At 62.3% G+C, this 21,915-nt stretch overlaps 1 protein-coding gene across 9 annotated transcripts in view; it reads left to right on the top strand.

Annotated features, from left to right (window-relative positions):
* NFIC (nuclear factor I C) overlaps positions 1 to 19,959 on the top strand; it is a 63,015-nt gene extending 43,056 nt beyond the window's left edge. For 3 of the 9 annotated variants that reach the window (XM_036890878.2, XM_036890889.2, XM_036890884.2), the window contains exons 5-10: positions 160 to 283; positions 921 to 1,045; positions 6,332 to 6,457; positions 7,684 to 7,868; positions 8,441 to 8,582; positions 13,995 to 19,959. In XM_036890878.2, the coding sequence (XP_036746773.2) occupies positions 160 to 283; positions 921 to 1,045; positions 6,332 to 6,457; positions 7,684 to 7,868; positions 8,441 to 8,582; positions 13,995 to 14,143 (851 nt within the window). In that variant the 3' untranslated portion in view covers positions 14,144 to 19,959. Of the gene's footprint in view, positions 1 to 159; positions 284 to 920; positions 1,046 to 6,331; positions 6,458 to 7,683; positions 7,869 to 8,440; positions 8,583 to 10,332; positions 10,419 to 13,994 lie in introns of all 9 variants that reach the window. The other 6 variants (XM_036890880.2, XM_036890885.2, XM_036890881.2 and 3 more) reach the window with 3 other exon arrangements.
* The last annotated feature ends 1,956 nt before the right edge of the window (positions 19,960 to 21,915 follow it).

Raw genomic sequence — 21,915 nt, 5'->3', positions numbered from 1 at the left:
TCTGATCTGTAGAATAAGGCCAGTTTCAGCCAAATTAGGAACCAGGCCAGTTTGGGAAGGGGCCTCCCTTCCCACTGCTGGCTCCCAGATGGCTTCCCACCCTTCTAACTGCAGCCCTGGATCTTGGTCCCTCCCTCACTCTGCTCTGTCGCCCTACAGCACCTGTGGTGACTGGAACAGGACCCAACTTCTCCCTGGGGGAGCTGCAGGGGCACCTGGCATATGATCTGAATCCAGCCAGCACCGGCATGCGAAGAACACTACCCAGCACTTCCTCCAGCGGGTATGTGTCTGGGCCCCCACCTCTGGGATTTTCACAGCCCTCACCCACCTCCATCTGGCCCCAGCTGCTTTATTCCTCTCCTGGGAATGACTGTTTCCATGTTGCACTTGGTAAACTCCTACTCATCCTTCAAAACCCAGCCCCACATATCTCTCTCCCTAGTCCCGACACTCCACTCAGGGCTCCCGCAGCTTCGGGTAATACGGGAGCAGCCCCTGAGATGCCACGGGGATGCAGATACCGTTTCCCGCTGAGATGGGCTGTATGACCTGAGCTTGCACATCGTGTTTGCCTCGGTTTCCGCATCTGTAAAGTGGGGCCATAATCCTAGCGGTTTGTTCTGACGATTACATTAGGCCAAGTGATTGGCCAGGCCTCCAGGGTTTTAGTTTGCACCCTGCTGGCTTGCTGTGTGACCTCGGCTGAGCCCCACCCCTCCGAGCCCAGGGGTCCCACCCCAGCAGCGGGCAGGTTCACACAGCTGTTACTGAGAGCCCGCGGGAAGTCCGCGGCTCCTGTGCCGTCTCGCGATAGCGCACTTCTCGCCCCACCCACAAGAGGCCGGAAGTTAGCAACGCCTCCCGACGGCGCCGCGTCTTTGTGGTAACCCGCCCTCGCTCTCCTTCCCTCCGTTTAGGAGCAAGCGGCACAAATCAGGCTCAATGGAGGAAGACGTGGACACAAGCCCCGGCGGCGACTACTACACCTCGCCCAGCTCGCCCACGAGTAGCAGCCGCAACTGGACGGAGGACATGGAAGGAGGTGGGGCTGGCGGCGAGGGTGGAGCCGGCCTTCCGGTCGTGGTTCCCGCAGCGGGGACTCCGTGTTCCGGCAGGCACTGCGCGGGCACAGGAGAGAGGGAAGCCGTCCTGGACCCGCGGGGGCTCCTGGGAATTGTAGTCGCTTGAGCTGCGCCCTTTTGGGATGTCCGGGTTCACGTTCCTGGAGCTATTTGGTTCCGCTTAGAGTAGGGAGGGCGGAGAACACGTTTTGCCCTCCGCCCGCCCCCTCTGGTGTTTCATCCACAGAATTGACTTAGTAGCGATTCTCATAAACGAGGAGTTTCTTCCTGGGGCCTGCCGTAGACCCTGAGCGTCCCCGCTGGAGGGTCCTGAGATGTGGGGTCCCGTCTCTCTGGGGTCTTCCCTGGAGTCTTTTTGACGAGATTCCCTCTCCCTGGGGTCTTTCTCTGTGGGGTTCCAGTTCCGTAGGACCCCGTGTCTTTTCCTATAGCGTCCTTTTAGGATAGATTTTGTTCTCTTTCACCTCTGTCTTCATAGGGTCCAGAGAGTGGGGTACTCATGGGGTTCCTAGCATACAGGGTCAGCAGTCCCACAGGGAGGGTCTCGTTTCTAGTGACCGCCAGCCCCTGGGGATACTGTTTACTTCCCATCTCCCCAAGGGCTTTCCCCAGAAATTTCCCTTCCTTGGGGTTCCCCTCTCCACCACGGTCTTATCTGAAGAGTCGCTTTGGCCTTCAGGTTCTGCTGTCCTGCGGCTAGCATCTGTGATACGGAGGCAATGGTGTGCAGCGTGGCGTGCCCGCTTGCCTTACACTGGCGAGGGCATCAGGTGCCCAGCGGGGTCTGTGTGCCCCCAGCAGCCCTCTCTCAAGACCCTTATCCCTTATCAATAGTTCACCCGACGGAACAGCGTAGTTAATATGAATGCGGGCTCAAGGCCACCAGCCCTTACAGCTTCTGGTGACCCCGCCTCTCTGAATTGCAGTTTCCTCTGTAAAAAGGGGGTGTTAATCCTGCAGTACCCATCTGATAGGCTTGTGGGGATTGAGTGAATACATTTGACATCCCTAAAACAGGCCTGGCGCATAATAAGCACCCAGTAAACCTTAGGATTTCTTTTCTTCCCTCCTCGTCTTCATTCTTCCCACCCCCCACCCCCTATCGCTGTAGGATTCCCTTTCTTATAAAGATCTGTCTCTACAAAGTGCTGTGCCTACAGGATTCTTGAAGAGCAGTATAACGTTACAATTAAGTGGCTAGGTTCAGGCATTGGAGGGACCTGGGTTTGAAATCCAGCTATGCCATTGACTCGCTATGTGGGCTGTGTAAACGTGGGCAGGTGACTTAACCTCTCTGGTCCTCAGTTTACTCATCTCCACAATGGGAGTTTTAAGTTTGATTATGAGAAACAGAAAACCCAAAAGGACAGCACATTTATCTTACAAGTAAATGTCCAGCCATCCACAGCCCTTGGCAGGTATGTGAGGGAATTAGTCTCCTGTCTTAACGCTCTGCCTCCATGAGGTGGTTTTCATTCCCACCTCACGGTCCAGTATAACTGTTGCAGCTCCAGCCATCATGTCTGTATTCCAGCTAGAAAGAAAGAAGAAGGATCTAGTCTGGGCATGCCCTCTCCCTTTTAAGGTGCACTTCTTGTGCTTTTCTCGATATCCCTGAGTAGGTCATGTGGCCTTGCTATGCTTCAAGGAACACTGAGAAACATAGTCATATTTTGGGCAATTACATGCCCATCTCAAATTCAAGGTTTGTCACTAAGGAGGAGAGTAGAGCAGATACTGGGAGACGGTTAACGTCTGCCCTGCCATTTGCTGATGGGGGAACGCAGAAGCACCTCATTCACTCTGTGATCCGAGAGGCTGCCTGCATATAAAGTGCACGCTGTTTAGAGCTAAAAGAGCCTCTGCTGGAGCCACAGCAGCCATGAAGGGGAAAATTACAGCCTTACGTGTATTGAGAAGAAAAAGGTTGGAAGTGAAGAACCTAGCATTTAATTCAAGGTGCTCAAAAAATAAAAAATCTTGAAAGGGCAGAGAGAGTCACTGCCCCTGGGTCTAAGCTTCCTGCCGGAGGTGGAAGTGGCCGCTGCAGCCAAGGGCGCGGGCGGGGAGGAGCCCAGAGCAGCTGCAGGGTTGCAGGGACTCACAGCTGGAGGGCAGCGTCGCCGGGGCCTGTCCCCTCTGCTTCCATTGGTGGTTTCAGGGGATGGCCGACCCCGTCCCTCCCCTGGGAGCCTCAGCAGAAGCCCCCGCTGTAGGCCTGTCCTTGCCCTCTAGGGGTGCACAGCCCGGGAGAGAGAGGGATTCTGATCCCCCCCCACCCCGCCCCTCCCTCCTTCCCTCCTCCCACCTCCTCCCGGCTTCCTCCAGCTTCCTGTCTAGACAGCCCCCAATTAGCTGCTCATTAAGGAGTTTAAGCTGATTAGACCGCTCTCCCTGTGTGGCTCAGCTGAACCGTGCCCCCACACTCCCCACCTGGGAGGGGCAGAGGGCTGCAGAGATCACGTCAGCCCCACCCAGGCAGGATCCCTGCAGCCACATCTCTGAGGGCCCAAACGACTTCCTCCTGGCCACCTCCTCCGGGAGCCTTCCCTGATTACCCTGCCCAAGCAGAGCTGAAAGAGGGCAGGCTGTGCTCCGCCCCCAGAGTGCTTTTCCTTGCTGCTGCGGCCTTCCCTTACGACGACGCAGGACCCCCACAGGCGGTTACTGTGTGAGGTGAGGGAGGCACCACCCACCTCTCTGTCTCCATCTTTTCATGAACCTGGGGGCAGGAGGGGGCGGCACGGCCCGTGGAGTTGCAGAAATGGGCTTGAATCCCCCTTTTTGGCTCTGTGGCCTTGGGCAGGTGACTTCCCCCATCAGGCCTGTCTCCACCCCTGTGAGCTGTAGGGACTTCTGTGACCCCGCTATTTGTGGGAATGACCTGGGAGCAGGCACAGATGTGCCCTGCCCAAGTCCTCGCAGAGGGTGTTAGCCAGGGCTGTTCTGCCACAGGGGACGTGGGGCACACGGGGACACCTGCGGTTCTCACACTGGGGAAGCTCCTGGCGTCAGCTGGGTGGGGCCAGGGAGGCCGCTCAGCCCTCAGTGCCAGGACGGCCCCCCAGAGAGTGACACCCCTGCGTGTGTGGCCCCTGAGTGCTGGCTGTTCTCATCAGAGCCACACACTCCATCCAGACACCCTTCCACCCCACCCTGTGTTAGAGGGCCCCTGAGACCCTGTGGGTGGCCGGAGGAGAGCCCTCCCAGTGGAGCTGGCGTTTCTCGGGACGGACTTGTTTGTGGGAGGGACTCAGGTTGGGGACACGCAGGCCTGCTCGTGAGCTACGGACCCTGCTCAGATGGGTGCCAGCCAGGATGCGTGATCAGTGGGCAGGACACCCCCTGGGGGCCCGCAGGCGTGTGCTCATCAGAGGTGTATGTCTCTGATTGGGGCAGACGGGGTGTGTGGCTGGGGATGCAGAGGTGCGTGTGTGGAGAAAGCGGGCTGCTCCGACAGGGGGTGTGCGGACCTTGTCCTGACCGGATGGCAGCTGCTGGTGTGGGGCCATCGCAGGCATGTCTGTCGGACAAGCAGGGGCACGGGGTGCGGGGGTGCACCCTTGGGACCCTCTGGGGGCACTGAGTGTTCTTCCTTGAAGGGCCCAGGCCGGGCTGTCCCCGCCCCCTGCCTGGGGCTCCCGCAGGCCTGGGTCTGGGAGCTCCGGGAGGGCCTGGAGATGTGCAGGTGGGCAGGGGGTGCTGGGCTATTTCCACCCAGGACAGGCTGTTCTAGGAAGTCCTCCTGAGCGAGCACCTGGCAGCCCAGCCCCATTCCACGCGGCAGCCCCCAGCCGACTGGGGGCCTCCGCCCTCCTGCACAGCTCGCACACCACCTGCAGGGCCGGCCGCACCCCCGCAGGCCACCGGCTTGGGTTCCCGGGGAGCCCGGCCCTCTGCTCCCAAGGCCCAGCTGCGGCCCAGCTCAGCCCCCGGGCTCCCGGCCCTGCTGACCCACGTCCCAGGGTGGCTCTCTCCCAGCCTGGTGGAGGGCAGAGAGGGCAGCAGGGTTCGTAAGAGGAACAGCAGCGGATGGCGCAGGGGCCGTCCGGGAGGCTGGCTCCCTGGTGTGGTTCCCCGCAGCCATGGGGGCCCCCTCCACGGACACGCCCCGGGGGGGGAGGGATGCAGCAGCATCGCTGGGAGAAGAGAGCACATGGGGGGCACCATGGGGGCCCTGCACAGGTGCCTGCCCCCCAGAACGCTGCCGCGGGCCTCGCAGCAGGCAGGGTTCTCACCGGGCAGTCCCGCCCCTGGGGGACCCTGGGCCACACCTGGGACATCTGTGGTTGTAACAGCTGGGGGCTCCTGACATCGTCTGGAGGTACCGGAGTCGGGGGGCCTGAGCTCCACCCAGTGCCCAGGACAGCCCCCCCAGGGACCGAGCTGCCTGAATGTCCCCATGGGGAGGCAGACCTGGAGAGGGGCGCTGGTACCCACATGGGGCCCAGACCCCCACCAAGTTTGAGTGGCCATTTCACCCTAGAATAAATTTTTTTAATAGTTTCTAAACATGCCCATGTTTCTAAACAGGCCACACTTCCCTGAGATTGCAGGTCCCCGGATGGGTCTGGCTGGGACTGTGCCATTTTTCAGGCGCGTTGCCATCCTTAGCGGTGGCATCTGGGTGGGCGGGCTGCGCGGCAGGGGCCGCTCAGGGAACCTGGCACCGGGACGCCTTCCTACCTTCCATTCTGTGCCAGGGTCTCGGTGAAGCCTGTACACGCCCATTTTACACCATCCCTTCTCAGAGGGAGGTGCTGTGGGGCCCCCACCTGCCAAGGCACAGCAGCAAGTCCTTCCCAGGCCAGCGGGTCCCAGACCCTAGTCCAGGCTGTGCGCACTCACAGTGGCCCTGCAGGGAAGGCTGTGTCCCTGGCACACATGCACAGGGCCCCACGGGCTCATCCCTGTCCTCCTGCCGCCCCCACCCTCAGGGCTCTGGTGACCCCGGGGGACGGGGACAGCCCTGAGCCTCCCTGTGTGTGGGGAGGGAGGGTGGGAGCCAGGCTGTGGCACTGAGGGAACCCAGTGACAGCCGTCCTCAGCCCATGGCCCCGTGGCTCCAGGCAGCCCCCTGCTCTGCTCTGAGCCTCCATTTGCTCCTCTCTGCAAGGGGTCCCCAGCCCGCCGCCCACAGGTGGCTGGGAGAAGGAGGGGCAGGGGCTGCGGCTGGGAGGTCCCAGGGCCCTGGGAGAGAAGCCGCCCGCCCGCAGGCCCCTGACCCTCTGGCCTCTCCCACACAGGCATCTCGTCCCCAGTGAAGAAGACAGAGATGGACAAGTCGCCTTTCAACAGCCCATCTCCCCAGGACTCCCCCCGCCTCTCCAGCTTCACGCAGCACCACCGGCCTGTCATCGCTGTGCACAGCGGTGAGTGCCGGGGGTCCCTGGGCAGCAGGGCAGCTGGGCCCTCCAATCAGGCACCTCGCAGCCGGGATAGTCCCACCAGCCATCTGACCGCAGGGCCTCCTGCCGCTGCCTCCCGCCAGGCAAGAAAGCCTAGAGGTGCCATAGTCGGGGGCACCTGGGCCTGCCTCAGTCTCGGGGCCTCAGCTTCCCTTTCCATACAAGGAGGCGGCACAACCTGGGGTTCGCCCTGCGCCTGCTCCCCTACGTCCCACTAAAGAGACCTGAGACAGATGGTCACAGGGGGAGGTAGGCAAGCCCAACGCATGGCTAGACACACCCAGGCTGTGCAGTGATGGGGTGCGCTCCTGTTACCCCATTACTGTGGTATGGTCAGTGCCACTGAGGGCAGACACACACACAGGAAGGGGGAACAGTCAGAAGAGCCAGTTTGGGCCAGGAGTTGGCGAACCAGGCCCTCGGCGGCCTGTTCTGTAAATGGAGTTGTATCCGCACGTGGCCACTCATCCGTTTATGTACTGGCTGTGGCAGGTTTCGGCTCCTTTGGGGGAGCTGAGCTGTCAGAACTGAGGCCCTGTGGCCTGAAAGGCCCAAAATTCTGTCTGGAGGCTGGACAGAGGAGGCGGAGTTAGAGCTGATGGAGCCTGGGCTGCTGCTCAGGGTGCCAGGGGCATTCCAATCCCAAAGCAAACTCACCCAAAGTCCCTGAATTGTTCAGGTCAAGAGAGCAAGTGCCATGTGGAGCATCACGCAGCCGTGAGACAGGGCGGAGCCCGCCGTGCACTGCGCGTGAATGGGCCCTGAACCCACAGGGCTCAGTGAGACGTCAGCCACACCAGCCACACAGCATGTGCCCCCGTTTCTGGGACTCGACCCCGACAGGCACATCCGCAGACAGAGCGTGGGGCCAGACAGCCTGGGCTTGAATCCTGCGTCTGCCACCTGCTTGCTGTGTGCCTGGGACAGAGAATATAACCTCTGTGAGCCGCCCCGTTATCCTCTGTTTAGGAGAATATGAGGGATGATACGGGCGCCCCCGGGAATCACAGTGGAAGTCATCGAGGTCGGGCCTCTAAATGATGATGGGGCCTGGTCCGTGGCCGGGCTCCTGGGTCGGGCCGGGCTGTTACACAGTACCCCACGATGCAGGTGCAGCTCACCCCCACAGTCGCACAGAGATGGTACACAGGCCGCTGCCCCTACTGACCGCACCCTCCCTCTCTCCTCAGGGATCGCCCGGAGCCCTCACCCGTCCTCGACCCTGCACTTCCCCACGACCTCCATCCTGCCCCAGACGGCCTCCACCTACTTCCCGCACACGGCTATCCGCTACCCACCTCACCTCAACCCCCAGGACCCGCTCAAAGATCTCGTCTCACTGGCCTGTGACCCAGCCAGCCAGCAGCCTGGACCGGTGAGTGTGGGGGCGCAGGCCTGCCTCCATCCTACAGGGCCACCAGCAGCGACCTCCCTGGGGCCCTGGCGCGTCACTCGGCCTCTGCCCTAAGTGGTTCTGCAAACGGAGGCCCCGAAGTCCCCGTCTGAGGCTCCGGAGCCGGGCTGGTCAGGGTCGAGGCTTTCTCAGGCGTTGGAACGGACAGCCCGTGTCTGACACAGCGCCCCGTGGTCAGGTCCTGCAGCTGCAGCTCTGGCTGGCTCTCGCCACACTTCCACAAAGAGCTTTTGGTGCTCGGGGATTTTCAGATGCCGAGCCGTGGGTGAGGTGGGAGACGGCTGTGTCCTCGGTGTGCCCGGCAGTGCGCAGAGCACCTGGAGGTCGGCTGTGGCCAGGACGCAGCGGCATGTGGTCCCGGCAGGCTGAAGCCCACGGCTCAGGCCAGTGGGCAGGTGCGGTGCCTCCCGACCTGGTCCCGCCCACGTCACGCCTGGCCCACTGCCCCTCAGGCCCTCCCCTGGCAGGGCGGCAGGCGGCAGCCCGAGGCGCGGGGGCGCCCCCCTAACCACCTGTCTCTCTGTTCCCCCCAGTTAAATGGAAGTGGTCAGCTCAAAATGTCCAGTCACTGCCTTTCTGCTCAGATGCTTGCACCCCCGCCCCCCGGGCTGCCGCGGCTGGCGCTCCCCCCTGCCACCAAATCCGAGGGAGGAAGCACATCGCCAACCTCGCCCTGTAAGCACTCGGGAGGCGGTGCCCGCAGCCGCGCGGTGTCCCTGGGGCCCCTCCCCTCCCCGGCTGCCAGGGCAAGGGGCGAGGCCCGGGTCTGCCCCCACTGGCCGAGTGGCCTGAGCCCCCGGGTGCCCACTCTGGGCCACCAAGTCCCTCTGTGCAAGTAGACACAGATCTCAGACTGGTGTCTGAAAGCCAGACCTGGCCCCAGAGTGTCTTTGTGGGAAATGAGAATCTGTTTTTGTTCTAAGGTTAGAACGTTTTGCATAAAATTCCAGAATTCTGGATTCTTGGGAAATAATAGCTAGAGTGGGACCTGTTCCTGCCAGTGACCTGAGCTGGGCCACACCTTCAGGCAAGACAGGTTCCGCTGCTCCCAGAAGGCCCTGGGTCGGCCACCTCGCCTTCTGAACGGTTCACCCTCTAGCCATTGGCTCAGATTGCAGCTCCCTGGCCCCTGGTGCCCCTGTCCAGTGCCGCTGCAGGCTGGGAAGCAGCGCCGTGTGCCCCGGTCCTGGGGCCTGCCCCGTGGAGTGTGGCTCCTATGTACCCAGCCTCTCCTTGGAGCCCACTGCAAGCTGGGGGGGCCAACCCCTCTCCTCTGGGCTGCCCGCCCTCTACACGCAGGGCAGCCCACACTCCTAAAGCCAAGCTGGCCCAGTCGGGGGCCCTGAGAGCCCCCTGACCTCGCCCTGCCATCTCAGTCTGCCCCTTGTGCCCTTCATAAGCGTCGCTCTCCCTCACTCCCCCTGACACGAACCAGAGAGGGCAGTTCCCTCTGAGCCCCTCAGCACCCCTTTGCTGTGTGCAGCACCCCTGCCCCAGCACCCTCTACCACCCAAGACCTGTGGTGGCTTTGCATGCAGATGGGCTTTCTCTAAGTGCCAGAGGCAGTGTGGGGGTGCTGGGTTCAAATCCTGCCTCTGTGGCTCCCTGCCTGTGTGACCTCGGGCAAGTGTTCTCACCTCTCTGAGCCTCCGTTTTCTCAGTCGCTGTACCCACGCTGTAGGACGTTGGGAGCAAACTGGTAGAATAGATTGGGGGATGTTTAGGGCAGCCTACAGGGCAGGCAGTGAGGAGGAGGTGACACTAGCTGCCCAGCCCTCCACCTACTTTCCCGTCAGTGAAGCAGGCAGTAATTGCATTTGCTGCCTTGAGGCCCCAGGAGGGATTTGGGGCTGCACCCAGTGCCTGGCCCACGGTGGACACTTACTTAGGCAGGACCCCATGGGGCTCTTAACTGCAAGTCCCACCTGCTTCCCCTGGGCAGCCCCAGGCTTCGCCACTACCCCCACCCCAGCCAAGACCACCGGGGACCTGTGTGAAGTGCTGTGTCCCCTGTGGTGCTGGGCCTCAAATTAATCACTCATCCACAAAACGTGGTCGGTGATGTTAAAATACAAATGTGTATGCGCACCTGTGTATACGTGTAGCTGCAAATGACATATGCAGCACCTGGCCTTCCCCTCGCTCTCCAGGGGGACGATGAATAACTAAGGCGCACTCAGTAATTGGCGACATGCAGGTGAGGGCCGCACGGGCAGGACGGAGCAGGCGGCGGCCTCTGCCCACTGAAGCTTTCACCCCGTGCCTTCCCTCTCCACAGAAGCCGCCGGTCGGGTCGTGTGGCTGAGACCCATGGCTTTGGGTGCCGGGGGCAAGGCGCACTGTGTGGCCCTGGGCCGCGGCCCCCCTCTCCGGGCGCTGGCGCGCCGCCGCCATTGCTAATGGGCTCTCGGTCTCTCTCCCGCAGCCTACTCTGCGCCCGGCGCGCCCCCTGCAAACCGTTCCTTTGTGGGATTAGGACCAAGGGATCCGGCGGGCGTTTATCAGGCACAGGTAGGGGCCGAGGGGCCAGCTGCTGGGGGGGCAGAGGGGCCGGCCTGGGCACCCTGGGCACAGTAGCCGTTGAGCGTGGCAGGGGCTGCCTCCTGCGCCCTCCCAGGGCCTCAGGCCCACTCCCGGGGATGTGGTAGTGGCTGCGCACTCTGCCCGATGCGGCTCTGCAGGAGACACGCGTGGCTGAGCTGTTGAGGGCTGGGCCCTTTGTGTAGGTGGGGAGACTAAGGCCCCCAGATGTGAGGCTGTCTGCCCAGGACCACACAGCACAGGGGCCCAGCTCTCAGCCACCAGCCCTTGTCCCTTCCATGCTTCAGCCAGAGGGCCCGTGCGGGAAGAGGGCCGAGGCCGGGAGATCCCCTGGTAGAGCACATGTGCCCCACCCTGGGTTCCAGCCTGCAAGGTGCAGATGGGGTGCACTGCACACCCCGTGTGGGGGGACGGGGGCAGGCTGAGATGAGGAGGCTCAGAGAGGAGGAGCCAGGTGCCCAAGGGTGCACAGCAGCCAGGGCAGCGTCCCGACGGGTCCAGAGCTGAGACGTGTGGCTCCCAGCTTCCATCAGCCCCATTCCCACGTGTCCTCCAAACCCACCCTCGGTCGGGTCTGCATCTGTGCCGCCTGCAGGCCAGGAGTGTGTTGGTGGGCAGTATCCACAGGTGGGGGCTAGACTGTGGAGGCCCTGTCCCCTGGAGGGTGCCGGGGGGTGTCTCAGGATGCACCGCAGCATGGGGGGAGCACCAGTGGCTGCAGGCCCTCCAGGCCTGGCTGCACAGAGAAACCAGCTCAGGCCTTCTCAGCATCTCCAAAGCGCCAGAACTGTGGAGCATGGGGATTTGTGGGGTCCCGGGGGCCGTGTTTGGACCCTCCAGCCACTGCAGGAGGGTCCCCTGCGGCAGAGTCCACAGGCAGGGGGGTGGGGAGTAGGGGGAGAGGAGGCCACATCTCCCACCCTGGGGGAGACCAGAATCAGCCACACTGACTGGGAACCTTCCACCACGGTTTGGCACCCGGGGATGCACTGAAGCAGGCCTGGTTGCTGCTGGCAGCCCAGGGGTCCGAAGTGTGGGGGGAGGGCCCCGCTGTCCCCTCCCTCCCTGCCCAGGCCTCCTCAGCAGGGCTGCTAGGGTTTGGGTCAGGAGACAGGTGGTCACTCCCTGCTCTGCTTCACCCACTCTGAACCTCTGTCTCTTCTTCTGGCTTTGGGCACCTTGCAAGGAGTGTTCGAAAGGCCCGGAGCGTTAGGGGACTGATTTCATCTAGAAGGGGTTCTGAAAGACCAAGACTGCCCCACCCTCCCGCACGCCCAGCTGTTAAGCACCTGCCTCCCCGAGCTCTGGCCGGGATCCAGACAGAGGGGCCACTGGCCAGCGTCACCCAGCCAGCCTCCTTGCTGTGGGTTTGGGGCCCCCATGGCCCCCTTCTCTAAGGCTGTGCAGACGACCTCCCCAAGTTCTCCGGGAGCCAGGCATTTCCTGTCACACACCCATCCCACCCCCTCCCCTGGGAGGCTGGAGATGTGCTCATTACCTCAGAAACCAAAGCCAATAAGAATGACAGGAGGGGCCCTGCCCGCCTGACCCCTCCCCAGCCCTCTCACCCCCTGTGACCAGCCCCTGCGTGGGGGGAGGACTGCCCCAGCAAGGCCTGAGGGGGGAAACTGAGGCAGACAAGGCCGAGGCCTGTGCTTCTAGCTGCTCGTCACCACCCCCTTGCCGCCTGGCCTCGCTGGGGACCCGGAAGGGGTGGGACCTGGAGCGGGTGGGACAGGGCCGGCATGTGGGAACTCGGGGAGGGGCATGCAGGGGCAGAGCAGGATGGGGTGTCTGGACTGGCTCGGGGTGACTGAGAAGCGGCCGGAATGTGGCGGGCCTGGAGCTCTGGGGGCTCTGGCCTGGGGTGCGGAGGGCGCAGCCAGGCCTGGGAGCTGGGAAGGGCTTTCTGGGGGCGCGAGGGGACCGGGTGGCAGGAAGCTCCCGAGGGGGCCTGGGCTGTGAGCGCGCGGCCCCGCTGGTACTGTGGGGCCGCGGGTCCTGGGGGCGTCCCCAGGTGCAGGCAGGCGCCGCCTCCCTGCAGAGCCACAGGGGGGAGGTGGGGAAGCCGTGGGTGCTGCTGGCCTGGAGCCCCTGCGCGGAGGCTCGGAGCTGGGACCCTCCCTCCAGCCAGGCAGCCCTCCTCTGCCGTCCTTATTCCGGGCGGGTTCGCTGCCTCCGCCCCCTCCACCTCCTGCCCTTCCCGGTCCATGCCCCTCGGGGACGCCCCCAGTCATGTCCCCGTCCCTGATCCCCGCCGGTGGACCCTCCCCTGCTTCCCATCTGATCATCTCACCGTCATCCCCCAGCCCCGTCTCTCACCACCCCAGGCCTGAGCCACTGCCACCCTGGCCCGAGTGGGGCCCTGAGGCCACCCGCCCCACCCTGAGCGATGGCCCCAGCCCCAGCGCCACGCCTTCTGCGGGGAGTGCGTCCGGTCCCCTCGGCAGAGGAGCCCGCCAAGGGCCGCAGGGGTGAAGCCACGTGCTCTAAGTTGCACTGGTGGCTCCAGCCAGGGCCTCACTCCCGGCGCCCGCTGCCTCGGTCTCCCCCTCAGCTGACGGGGGAGCTGTTGAGCGCACCCCCCTTTGCTGGGGCCTGGGAGGGCAGGAGCGGGGAGGAGGGGCCGGGCAGGCCGGCCCCCACAGGGAAAGTCACGCCCAGAGTGTCTGGTTGCCAACGGAAACCAGACATGTGGTAATGGCCAAGATGAACTTGAACTTGGCTGGAGGTGGGGGGTTGGGAGCCAAGGCGCCAGTTCCGCGGGATGGCCCGGCATTGGCCACAGGGCCCTGGCTGGAGGGGGGATGCCCTGTTTACAGCAGGGCAGCGCGGGTCTACCTCTGCGGGGACGCTGGGCGCATTTCCAGAGGGAGGGCCCCTCGGGGGCTGCCCGGTGGAGACCTCCCCCCAGCCCCCGCCTGGGCCTCCCTGTGAGGTGGGAGGGGGCTCAGGCTGAGGGATCAGGCCGGCAGGTACCCCCCAGGCCTGAGTTACAGTTCTGCCTCACCTCTCCCATGCTGGGGGCGCCTGGGCAACTTCCTTGGCTTCTCTGAGCCCATCCTCTTCACTTCAAAGCAGAGTGGGTGGGTACAGTGGTATTCTGGTGGCATCGTCAAGTGGGAGGGGAACTGCTTCCCTGGTCCCAGGGCCCGCATAGGGTGGTACCCCGCAAGCCGCTGGCTTCCCCCCATGAGCTGGGGGCCTGCAGGGTCCCGCCTCGCCTCCTCCCTGTTTACACTCGGCGCGATGAGGGTCAGTGGCTGCGTTGCCAGATTCCGCAAACCAAACTATTGGACGCTCAGGTAGCTTTGGAGTCTAGATAAACAAAGGGCTAAAAAATATTTAATGTGAGTACATCCCAAAAGTCACATGGGACATACTTGTAACAGAAAGTCCCTCTGTCGTTTATCCAGAATTCATGGTCCCCAGGCAGCCTGTGTTTTATCCCAGGGCTGGTGCAGGGCACGTGGGTGGGCATGGGCAGTGGTGGAGACTGACCCCGATTCTCTCTCTCTCCCTCCGTGTTCCCGTCGGGCCACCCAGTCCTGGTACCTGGGATAAGCAAGACCTCTTCCCAGGCCCTGCGCCTTCGTCCCGGGAACCCCGGGGGGCCGCACAGCCTGCCCCTGGCCCACGATTTCGGTGGAGAGTTAGAGCAAGCAAGGACACCCGCCGACTCCCAGCCTGGCTGAAAAGACAGAAACAGAAACATACACACAGGAGGAAAAAAAGGAAAAAAAAAGGCAAACAAAAAAACAAAACGACAAAAAAAAGACAAACGGGTAAAAAAACCCATAAAAATAAACCCACCCAACCAAGAAAAAAGAAGGTAGAGACAGCAGCATGGCCGCGCTTCAGACTCTGGGGACGCCACGTCCGGACGGAGGGCCAGGCCTGCCCCCCGGCGCCTTCCCAAGTCACTCATCTCTGCTGCTCTGGAAGGGCGGGCACCGCGCCCACCACCACTCGGGACCAGGTGAGCGCTGCCTGGCGGCAGGGCCCCCTCCGGGACGTCAGCCGGCCCCCACAGTGGGCTTCGCCTGGTGGGGAGGTAGGTGCCGCAAGGACCGGGCGGCCAGCACCCCAGCAGTGGCTGGGGTGGGCAGGGGTGTGACAAGGGTGGAAGAGAGTTTTGGGGAGACCCCGGGTGTCGTCAGGGACGAGGCGCGACACATACCTTCTCGAGAGTGTCCTGCGTGGTGGGACCTGCTCCCGCCCCAAAGCCTGTGTGTCCAGCCGCCTGCCTGGGACTTGCTCTCAGCCCCGTGCCTGCCCTGTTTGGGAGGAGAAGTCTATGCAATTGGCCCCCAGCCCCACCCTGCGGCAGAGGAGGCCACCCCCACTGAACCCCCGCTGCCGGCTCCACAGCCCCGGGGAGGGGGCCACGTTGCACACACTGTAAGAAATGCACTTTCCGAGGAAGGGGCTTTGGGGGGTAGCGGGGAGACCCAGAGCTCCCCAGAGGGGGGCACCCATCTGGATCTCCATCTACCCGAGCCCTGGGAGGGGGGATCCCCCACTTAGCCCCTGGAGGTGGGAGGTGAGCGAGTGGTTCAAGTGCCTGATCCCCACTGCCTGCCCCCCTTGGTCCAGCCGGGATGTGGAGTGGCCACGGGCATCCTCCACCTCCTCCCCTCCCCTCCACCCCCTCCCCAGCCACCTCCAGTTGCTGACCCCTCATTGCTATGCCCCCCACAAAGCTAGAGAGATGGGACCCCACCCCCGTGGCCCAAGGGGCAGAACTGGGCAGCCCCCAAGTGCCCTGCCATGCTGGGGCCTGGGGTGGGGTCTGGAAAGGCCAGCAGGCTCCCCAAACCTCCTCTGCCAGTGCCTTACATCCTGGAGCGACACCCCCTCCCTGGTGCCTCCCAGCCCAAAGGGGGCCACGGTTTGCACTTTGATCTCCCCGTGAAGTGGGGCACAGCCTGGGAGGCGCATCGCGGCTGGGTGCCCGGAAGGAGAAAAGGCTGGGCTGAGTGCAGCCCCCCATGCGCCTGGGTGGGGGTTCTGGCAGGGGGGCCCCTGTGGCCCAGTCAGGGACATCCCATCTGCTAAGCATTTTCCGTTGAGCCGCTCCAAAAACACTAAGCTGGAGACACCGGGTGCCCCCCAGCCCGGCTCCCAGCCCCCCCGCTCCTCCCCCAGGGTGGCCATCTGGGGTGGGGGTCCTGCGGTGGGGGCCCTGTGCAGGTGTTCTAGGGTCACTGGGCCCAAACCCAGGGACACCCCCCCAGCCCACCCATCTGAGTCCCAGCCGGCCTCCATGCCTGGCGCTGGGGAGCATCTTCCTCACCACGACCCCACCCCAGCTCAAGCCCGAGCCATGGCCCGGGAGAGGGCCACCTCACCGCTCCCAGCCTGGCCAGCCTCCCCCCGCCCCCCAGAAACCGGACTTTCCTTCCAAGCCAGCCCGAGAGGCTTGGCGAACCCACTTGATCATGAAGAGAAGGCCCTCCCTGCCAGCCCCCCCCCCCGTTGTCGGGGGGCGTCTGAGAACCCGTGGTCGGTCAGTCTGTCCCCAGGGTCCTTCCACCGGGTGGCCCTTGGGGACCAAGGCGCGGCTGCTTTCTGGGACGGCAGGGGCGCTGGTGGTGGTGCGGCCAGCTGGGTCACCTGGAAGCTTCTCAGCTGGGAACCTGAAGGTGTGGGCAGGCGGGGGAGGGGAGGGGCACGGCCGCCCCCAGCTCCCTAACTTTGCATGGTGCTTAGTCGAGGATTCTGTGACCTGGCTCCTGACGTCAGCTCGTGGAGGCTGACACTGCATGGCGAATCACACCTGGCTCTGTCTCCCTGCCCCATGCCCCCCCAGCTCTCCAACACTACCCCCTCCTCTTTAAAAAAAAAAAAAGATAACAAAAAAAAACTTAAAAAAAAATTCCATGTTTCCTAATTTGCACGACATTTTCTACCACATGATGTGCCTTGCCTTCCGAAAATAAGTATTACCTTTAAACAATATCAGCGCACACAGATAGCTGCATGCACTGCTCGTGTAGTTAAAAAAAAAAAAAGACAAAACAGTGACATGAAATAAAACATAGAAATTGAAAAGGGATGTATTTCTATTTGTAAAAAAAAAGAGTTTAAAATAAAAATGGAAAATGACACTCTAAAAAAAGCAATCCACAGATCCACAGAACAGTTGCCCCCATCCTGCCACCCCCAGCTCTGTCTCCATGGCCCCTGCAGCATTGGGGGTGCCCCCTGGTGCTCTGCCACCCCCCCAGCCCCACCCCTGGGCTCCAGAGGCAGCAGACAGACCTCGGGGATGCGCCCTGGCCCCCACCCCCAGCAAGGGCTTCCGTCCCTGGGCCACAGGCCAGCCTCCCAGGCCCCATGCATGACACACCCCAGGGGCTCCCCACATTGGGTGGCCACCCTGCGACAGCTGGACTCCCCCATCCCACATCTCACGCAGGCTGGCATCCCACCCACCCCACCCACCCGGCTCAGGGTCACTCGGGGATGGCTCACCCCTCCCCAAGTGCACCCCACTCCTTGCCAAAGGACCCCGTTTTCCCCGTCCCCAGAGACAGGCAGCTCCCTCTTGCCCACCCTTTGCCCTGAACACCCAGTTCTGTGTCTTCCAGCTGTGACTATGGAGGGTATCTGGTAGGAAATGAACAGAAAACTCAAACTCGATATATGCAATATCTGTCTGTCTGTCCTGTAGGCCCAGCTCAGCCACTGGGGGCCTCGCCGGGTGGGGGCGCCGCGTTGCAGGCCTCTTGGGAGGTGGCTGGCCATGCTGTTGTCCTTTCCTCTATTTTCCTGTGTTTTCCTTTTTTTTTTTTAAATTTCCGTTTTCCCTGCTTTTTACTCAACCAAAGCTGAGATGGTAGCAGACAGCGGGGTGTTGGGGCAGGGACTGCAGAAGGACTGGGTGCACCCACCTCAGGCCACCCCCCTTCCGCCACCTCCAGCTCCCACCTGACCCCCAGGCCTCTCCTGGGAGGATCGGCCCATTCATTCCCCCAGTGTCCCCTGGGACCTCAGAGCTGCCTCCAGAGCCGGGTGGGGCCTTCCAGACTGGCCCCAGCTTTCACCCACCACCATCCACTCATTTCCTTTCTTCCAAAGACACCTCAGCGAGTCCCAAGGGCAGAGGGGGGCCCAGGCCGCCAGGCGTGGCCCATAGGAGCTGCCCTTTGCCCCGAAAGCCCACGGCTGTGCCTCTCAGTCAGCACCTGGCTGATCCCTTTTATGTTCCACCCCAGGAAATGGGGAGCAGCCGCGGCAGAGGGCTTTGCCGGGACCATCCTGTCCCCCCGTGGCCCGCACACCACGGCTTTGGACTGTGCGACCTCTGCTCTTGGCAGCCACCGCCCTGGGCTGGTTGCTTGTTTGAATTTTTGGGAAAGCTGCAGGGTCCCCATAGGGCAAAATCCCCAGCAGGCCAATGAAGGCAGATGTACAAGGAAGCAGACCCCCTTACCCCATCTGCAGTTGGGGTTCGTGCCCGGGGAGGTGAAGGGAGGGGACGGGGCATTGGGTTATGTGGGGTTTTGTTATGTATGAGAAACTGACATCTCAAACCCCAGCCCGCTGTGCCCCACCCCCTTGTCACCCACCCCCATCCGTGCTAGGCCTCCGCCCAGCCCCTGCTGTGGGAAAGAACAGGGACGCCTCCCAAATATATGCAAATCGCCCCGATTCTCCTCTCTGCTGAGGGCACTAGACATCCGCTGGGATGGAGAGGGAGGCTTGGAGGGGCTGGAAGATCCGGCCTTGTCTGACCAGGTTGTTGGGGAGCCGTGGTGCCCCCTGCCCTGGTCTGAACCCAGGGTCTGGCTGAGTTCTGAGCCCAGAGCCCCACCCTGAGCTAGACAATCAGACCTGAAAGGGGACCCAGGGAGACTCGGGGGTGGGGGGCCACCGCAGGTCCCCAAGCAACAGAGAATTCCAGCCTCCACCCCACACATCCCCTGCTGTGCTCCGGAACCTTCTCTCTGTCCCCAGAGACAGCAGCCAGTTAGACAGGCCCCGGGGCCGGGAGTGACCGCCCGTACCCCCAGCGAGGGCAGCACAGGACCCCTCCCCACCCTGGTTCACCAACGGTACTTTGACCTCCGGTGTAGGGCTATATGTACATACATACATACATACATATATATGTATATGTATATGTGTATATATATATAATTTTGGAATTTCTTGTAACACACATTATACCGTGGCTACGTTTTATCTTGGCCTGGATTCTGTCTCCATGACCCTTATTCTTACTCTCTTTGGAGGGTGTTGGGAGCGGGACCCGTCTTCGGAGCCAGCTTCCCCCCCGCATCGTCCCACTGGTCCCCATTTCTGCCCCTTGGGACACTTCCTAAGAGTCCCATGTCGGAACAGACGCAGCCTCCCCAGGCAGTTCAGGGCCGCAGGGGCTGAGCTGACCCTGGCGACCCCCCCAGCCCCACCCCGGGAGGCAGGGAGCCGGTCTCAGAGCAGCGCCAGCAAGACTGATTGCCCATGATACCAAATCCGACTCCTCAGCAGTGCCTCACACGTCTGCTGGCGTGGCTTTGGGGTTCTCCCTGCTCCCCGGCCCCCCTCAGGAAAGAGGAGGCGGGATCCCCCAGGAATCAGGACTCCGGGAGAGGAAGGCAGTCATTGTCCCCCAAGCACCCTTGCGTTCGCGCCAGAGAGGGGACAGGAGCTGCCTCAGCCCCCCTCCAGTTGGGAACCCCCAAAGTCCACCCCCTGCAGTGCATCGACATCCTGTCCTCCCATCTCGGGTCCCAGGCAGGCCCCCCAAAACCAAAGTCCCTTCAAGCCCGGGGGTCCTGCCCCCAGCTTCCTGCCTTTCACCCCCCAGGCCCCGTGCGGAGGAAGGACAGGTGGAGCGTCTGAGGGGCAGACGTGCAGCGGGCGGGGGCAGCAGGCAGGAGGGACAGAGACCCGTTCGCCCCGGACCCCCTTCTTTCCTCCCTTTCTTAAATTCTTTGGTGGTGTTGCTGTTCATTTTATTTTCCAAGATATATTTTTGAGGTTTTTTTCCCCCATTTTGTATTTTACTGATATTTCCAGGATAGTTTACTGTTTCTTGCTTTCTGCTTGCACACACCAGTTAACACACACACACACACACACACAAACACACACCCAATGCTCATGAACCCCAGGCAGGAGGTTTGGGCTGGGTCTGCGCCCACCCCCTCCTCCCCGCTCCCTGGGGCGGGATGGGACGCGGACCAGGGCTGTGTGGGCACACGTGTGGGCACACGCAGGCCCAGCCTTCTGCCTGGCCCGCCCGCCCTGCGCCCCCACATCATACTCCAATCATAACCTTGTATATTATGCAGTCATTTTGGTTTTCGCCGACGCGCCTACCTAAGTACCATTTACAGGACGTGACTCTGGCTGTTACTATTTTGTTTGTTTCCCTATGCAAAACAACAACAAAAAATGAAAAAAGGGGGGTTCCATAAGAGATACAATAAAAGGCAAAAAAAAAAAAAAAAAGGAAAAAGGAAAAATGTATAAATATTAAACAAGTGATGCTTCGACTCTTTCTAGCTGTCCCGGGTTGTCCTTGGTGTACTCGGTGCGCGCCCCCTTCCCGTTCTGGGCCGTGAGGGGAAGAGGCCGGAGGGCAGGTGGCCACAGGCAGCAGGAACCTCAGCACCTCGGAGGCGTGGGGGGTTGCTGAGGCCTTTACCGCAGACGTCCCCCGAGGGGCACTCCTCCCGCACTTCGGAGGCCGCCTGGGGTTGTCATGTCTGCGGAAGCTGCTGCGTGGAGTGAGTAGGTGGGACAGGGTGCTGGGAAGACCCCCTAGACAACGACCCAGCCCCGATGTCAGCAGTGCCAAGGGGGGAGCCAGTGGCTCGGGGGGAACTCTGGGTCCGGGCCCTTGGCCGCAGTGCCCCTGGCGGCTCTGGACACCTCCCCACCTTCAGGCGGGCCATTTCACACCCTGGGCCTTTGTTCCTGCCTTGCAGATGCTCATCGCTGTCTACATCAGCCGCGGCATCCCCTTCCTCTAGGAAGCCTTCCCATCTTTCCCCAGCCTGGCTCCCTCCCAGCAGTCTCTGTACTTCCCAGGGCTCCCCCATCAACAAATGCCACCAGCGTCTATGGGGCACCTGCTCTGTGGCAGGCGCAGGGAATTCCACATCCCTGTGGCATTCCCAGGGACAAGGCCTGGCCCAGTCGGTGTTCCTTAAATGCACAGAACACCTTCCCTCTCTTTTTGCACAAGGCAAACTCCCATTCACTCAACTAAGATTTTCTGAGCGTCTGCTAAGAACCGGGTACTGGGGACACAGTAAAGAAGAGAATGCTCCAAATGAACTGGCTTCATGGCGCTTGCATGTCCAAGTTGTGAACCAGATGGTAAACTATAAAAATACAGTGTACGTGAGACAAGGCAAGTGCCAGAGAGACAAAGCAAAGTAGGGGGTAGGAGAGTGGGCCTCCCTGGAGGAGGTAACATTTAAACAGGCTTTAATAGGAGGAGGAATAAGCCCCCTGAAGATCTGGGCAGAGGGCACAGCCATGCAAAGGTCCTGGGGCAGCACTGGGCCAGTATGTGGGAGGAACAGTGACAAGGCCCCATAGGTCTGGAGCAGAGCGCCTGGAGAGGGGCGGGGAAGGAGGGAATGGATGGGCAGGTCACGCAGAGCCTGGGCAGGACTGGGGCTTTGTCCTGGAGGGAGGCGAGAGCCCTGGAGGGCTGTGGGCAGAGCCCCTGCTCACCCTTCCAGGCCCTGAGCTGCCAATCTCTCCCACCCTGGCCTGGGCCACTTGGGGCTGGCAGTGCCCATGTCCGGCCCACCCCACCCCACCCCATGGCCACCAGGGCCCCTCCAAGGCTGGGGGTCGGGGGAGGGAGGCTGAGAAGCAGGGGGGCATCATGGGCGAGGGACAGTTACTCCCCTTTGGGGGGACTGGAATCTGGGTCCTTGCCCCCCATCTTGCCCCTTACTCAGACCCCAGGGGTCCCCAGACAGGGCAAGCGCAGCTCTCTGCTGCGTCCTACAACAGGTCTGCCCGGGAGGGATGATTACACCAATTTTTACTGATGGGGAAACTGAGGCACACAGCGAGGAGACCACACATACCGAGGCCTGGGGCGCCAGGCAGAGGCCGCGTTCCCTCTGCAGGCCTGGCCGCACGGGGCTGGTCGCTCCTGCCTTCGGCGGCGGGGCTCTGGCGCCCCCTTGTGGGAGGGACGGGGACGGGGACCGGAAGCCGCGACTGGCAGGCGGAGGGTCGGTCCTCAGGCAGCCCCCAACCCCTCCGCCCGGATCCTGGAGGTCCAGTGCCTCCCCGCGGCCGGAAAGGGGACGCCATCCGGAGCTGCTTTTGCGGGTGGGGGTTCAGCCTTTTGTGGGGGCGCTCAGCGGGGCTGGGGGACTCATTGGGGTCAGGGGGTCAACCAGTGTGGGGGACTCAGCCCGGGGAGGGGGGTCTCGATCTGGCCTTACATCTCAAGAAAAGTCTCAGTGTTTTTGAGACACTGGAC

The sequence above is a fragment of the Manis pentadactyla genome, chromosome 12 (assembly GCF_030020395.1).
Source record: "Manis pentadactyla isolate mManPen7 chromosome 12, mManPen7.hap1, whole genome shotgun sequence".
NCBI lineage: Eukaryota > Metazoa > Chordata > Mammalia > Pholidota > Manidae > Manis > Manis pentadactyla.
This window is presented reverse-complemented; position numbering and strand designations above follow the sequence as displayed.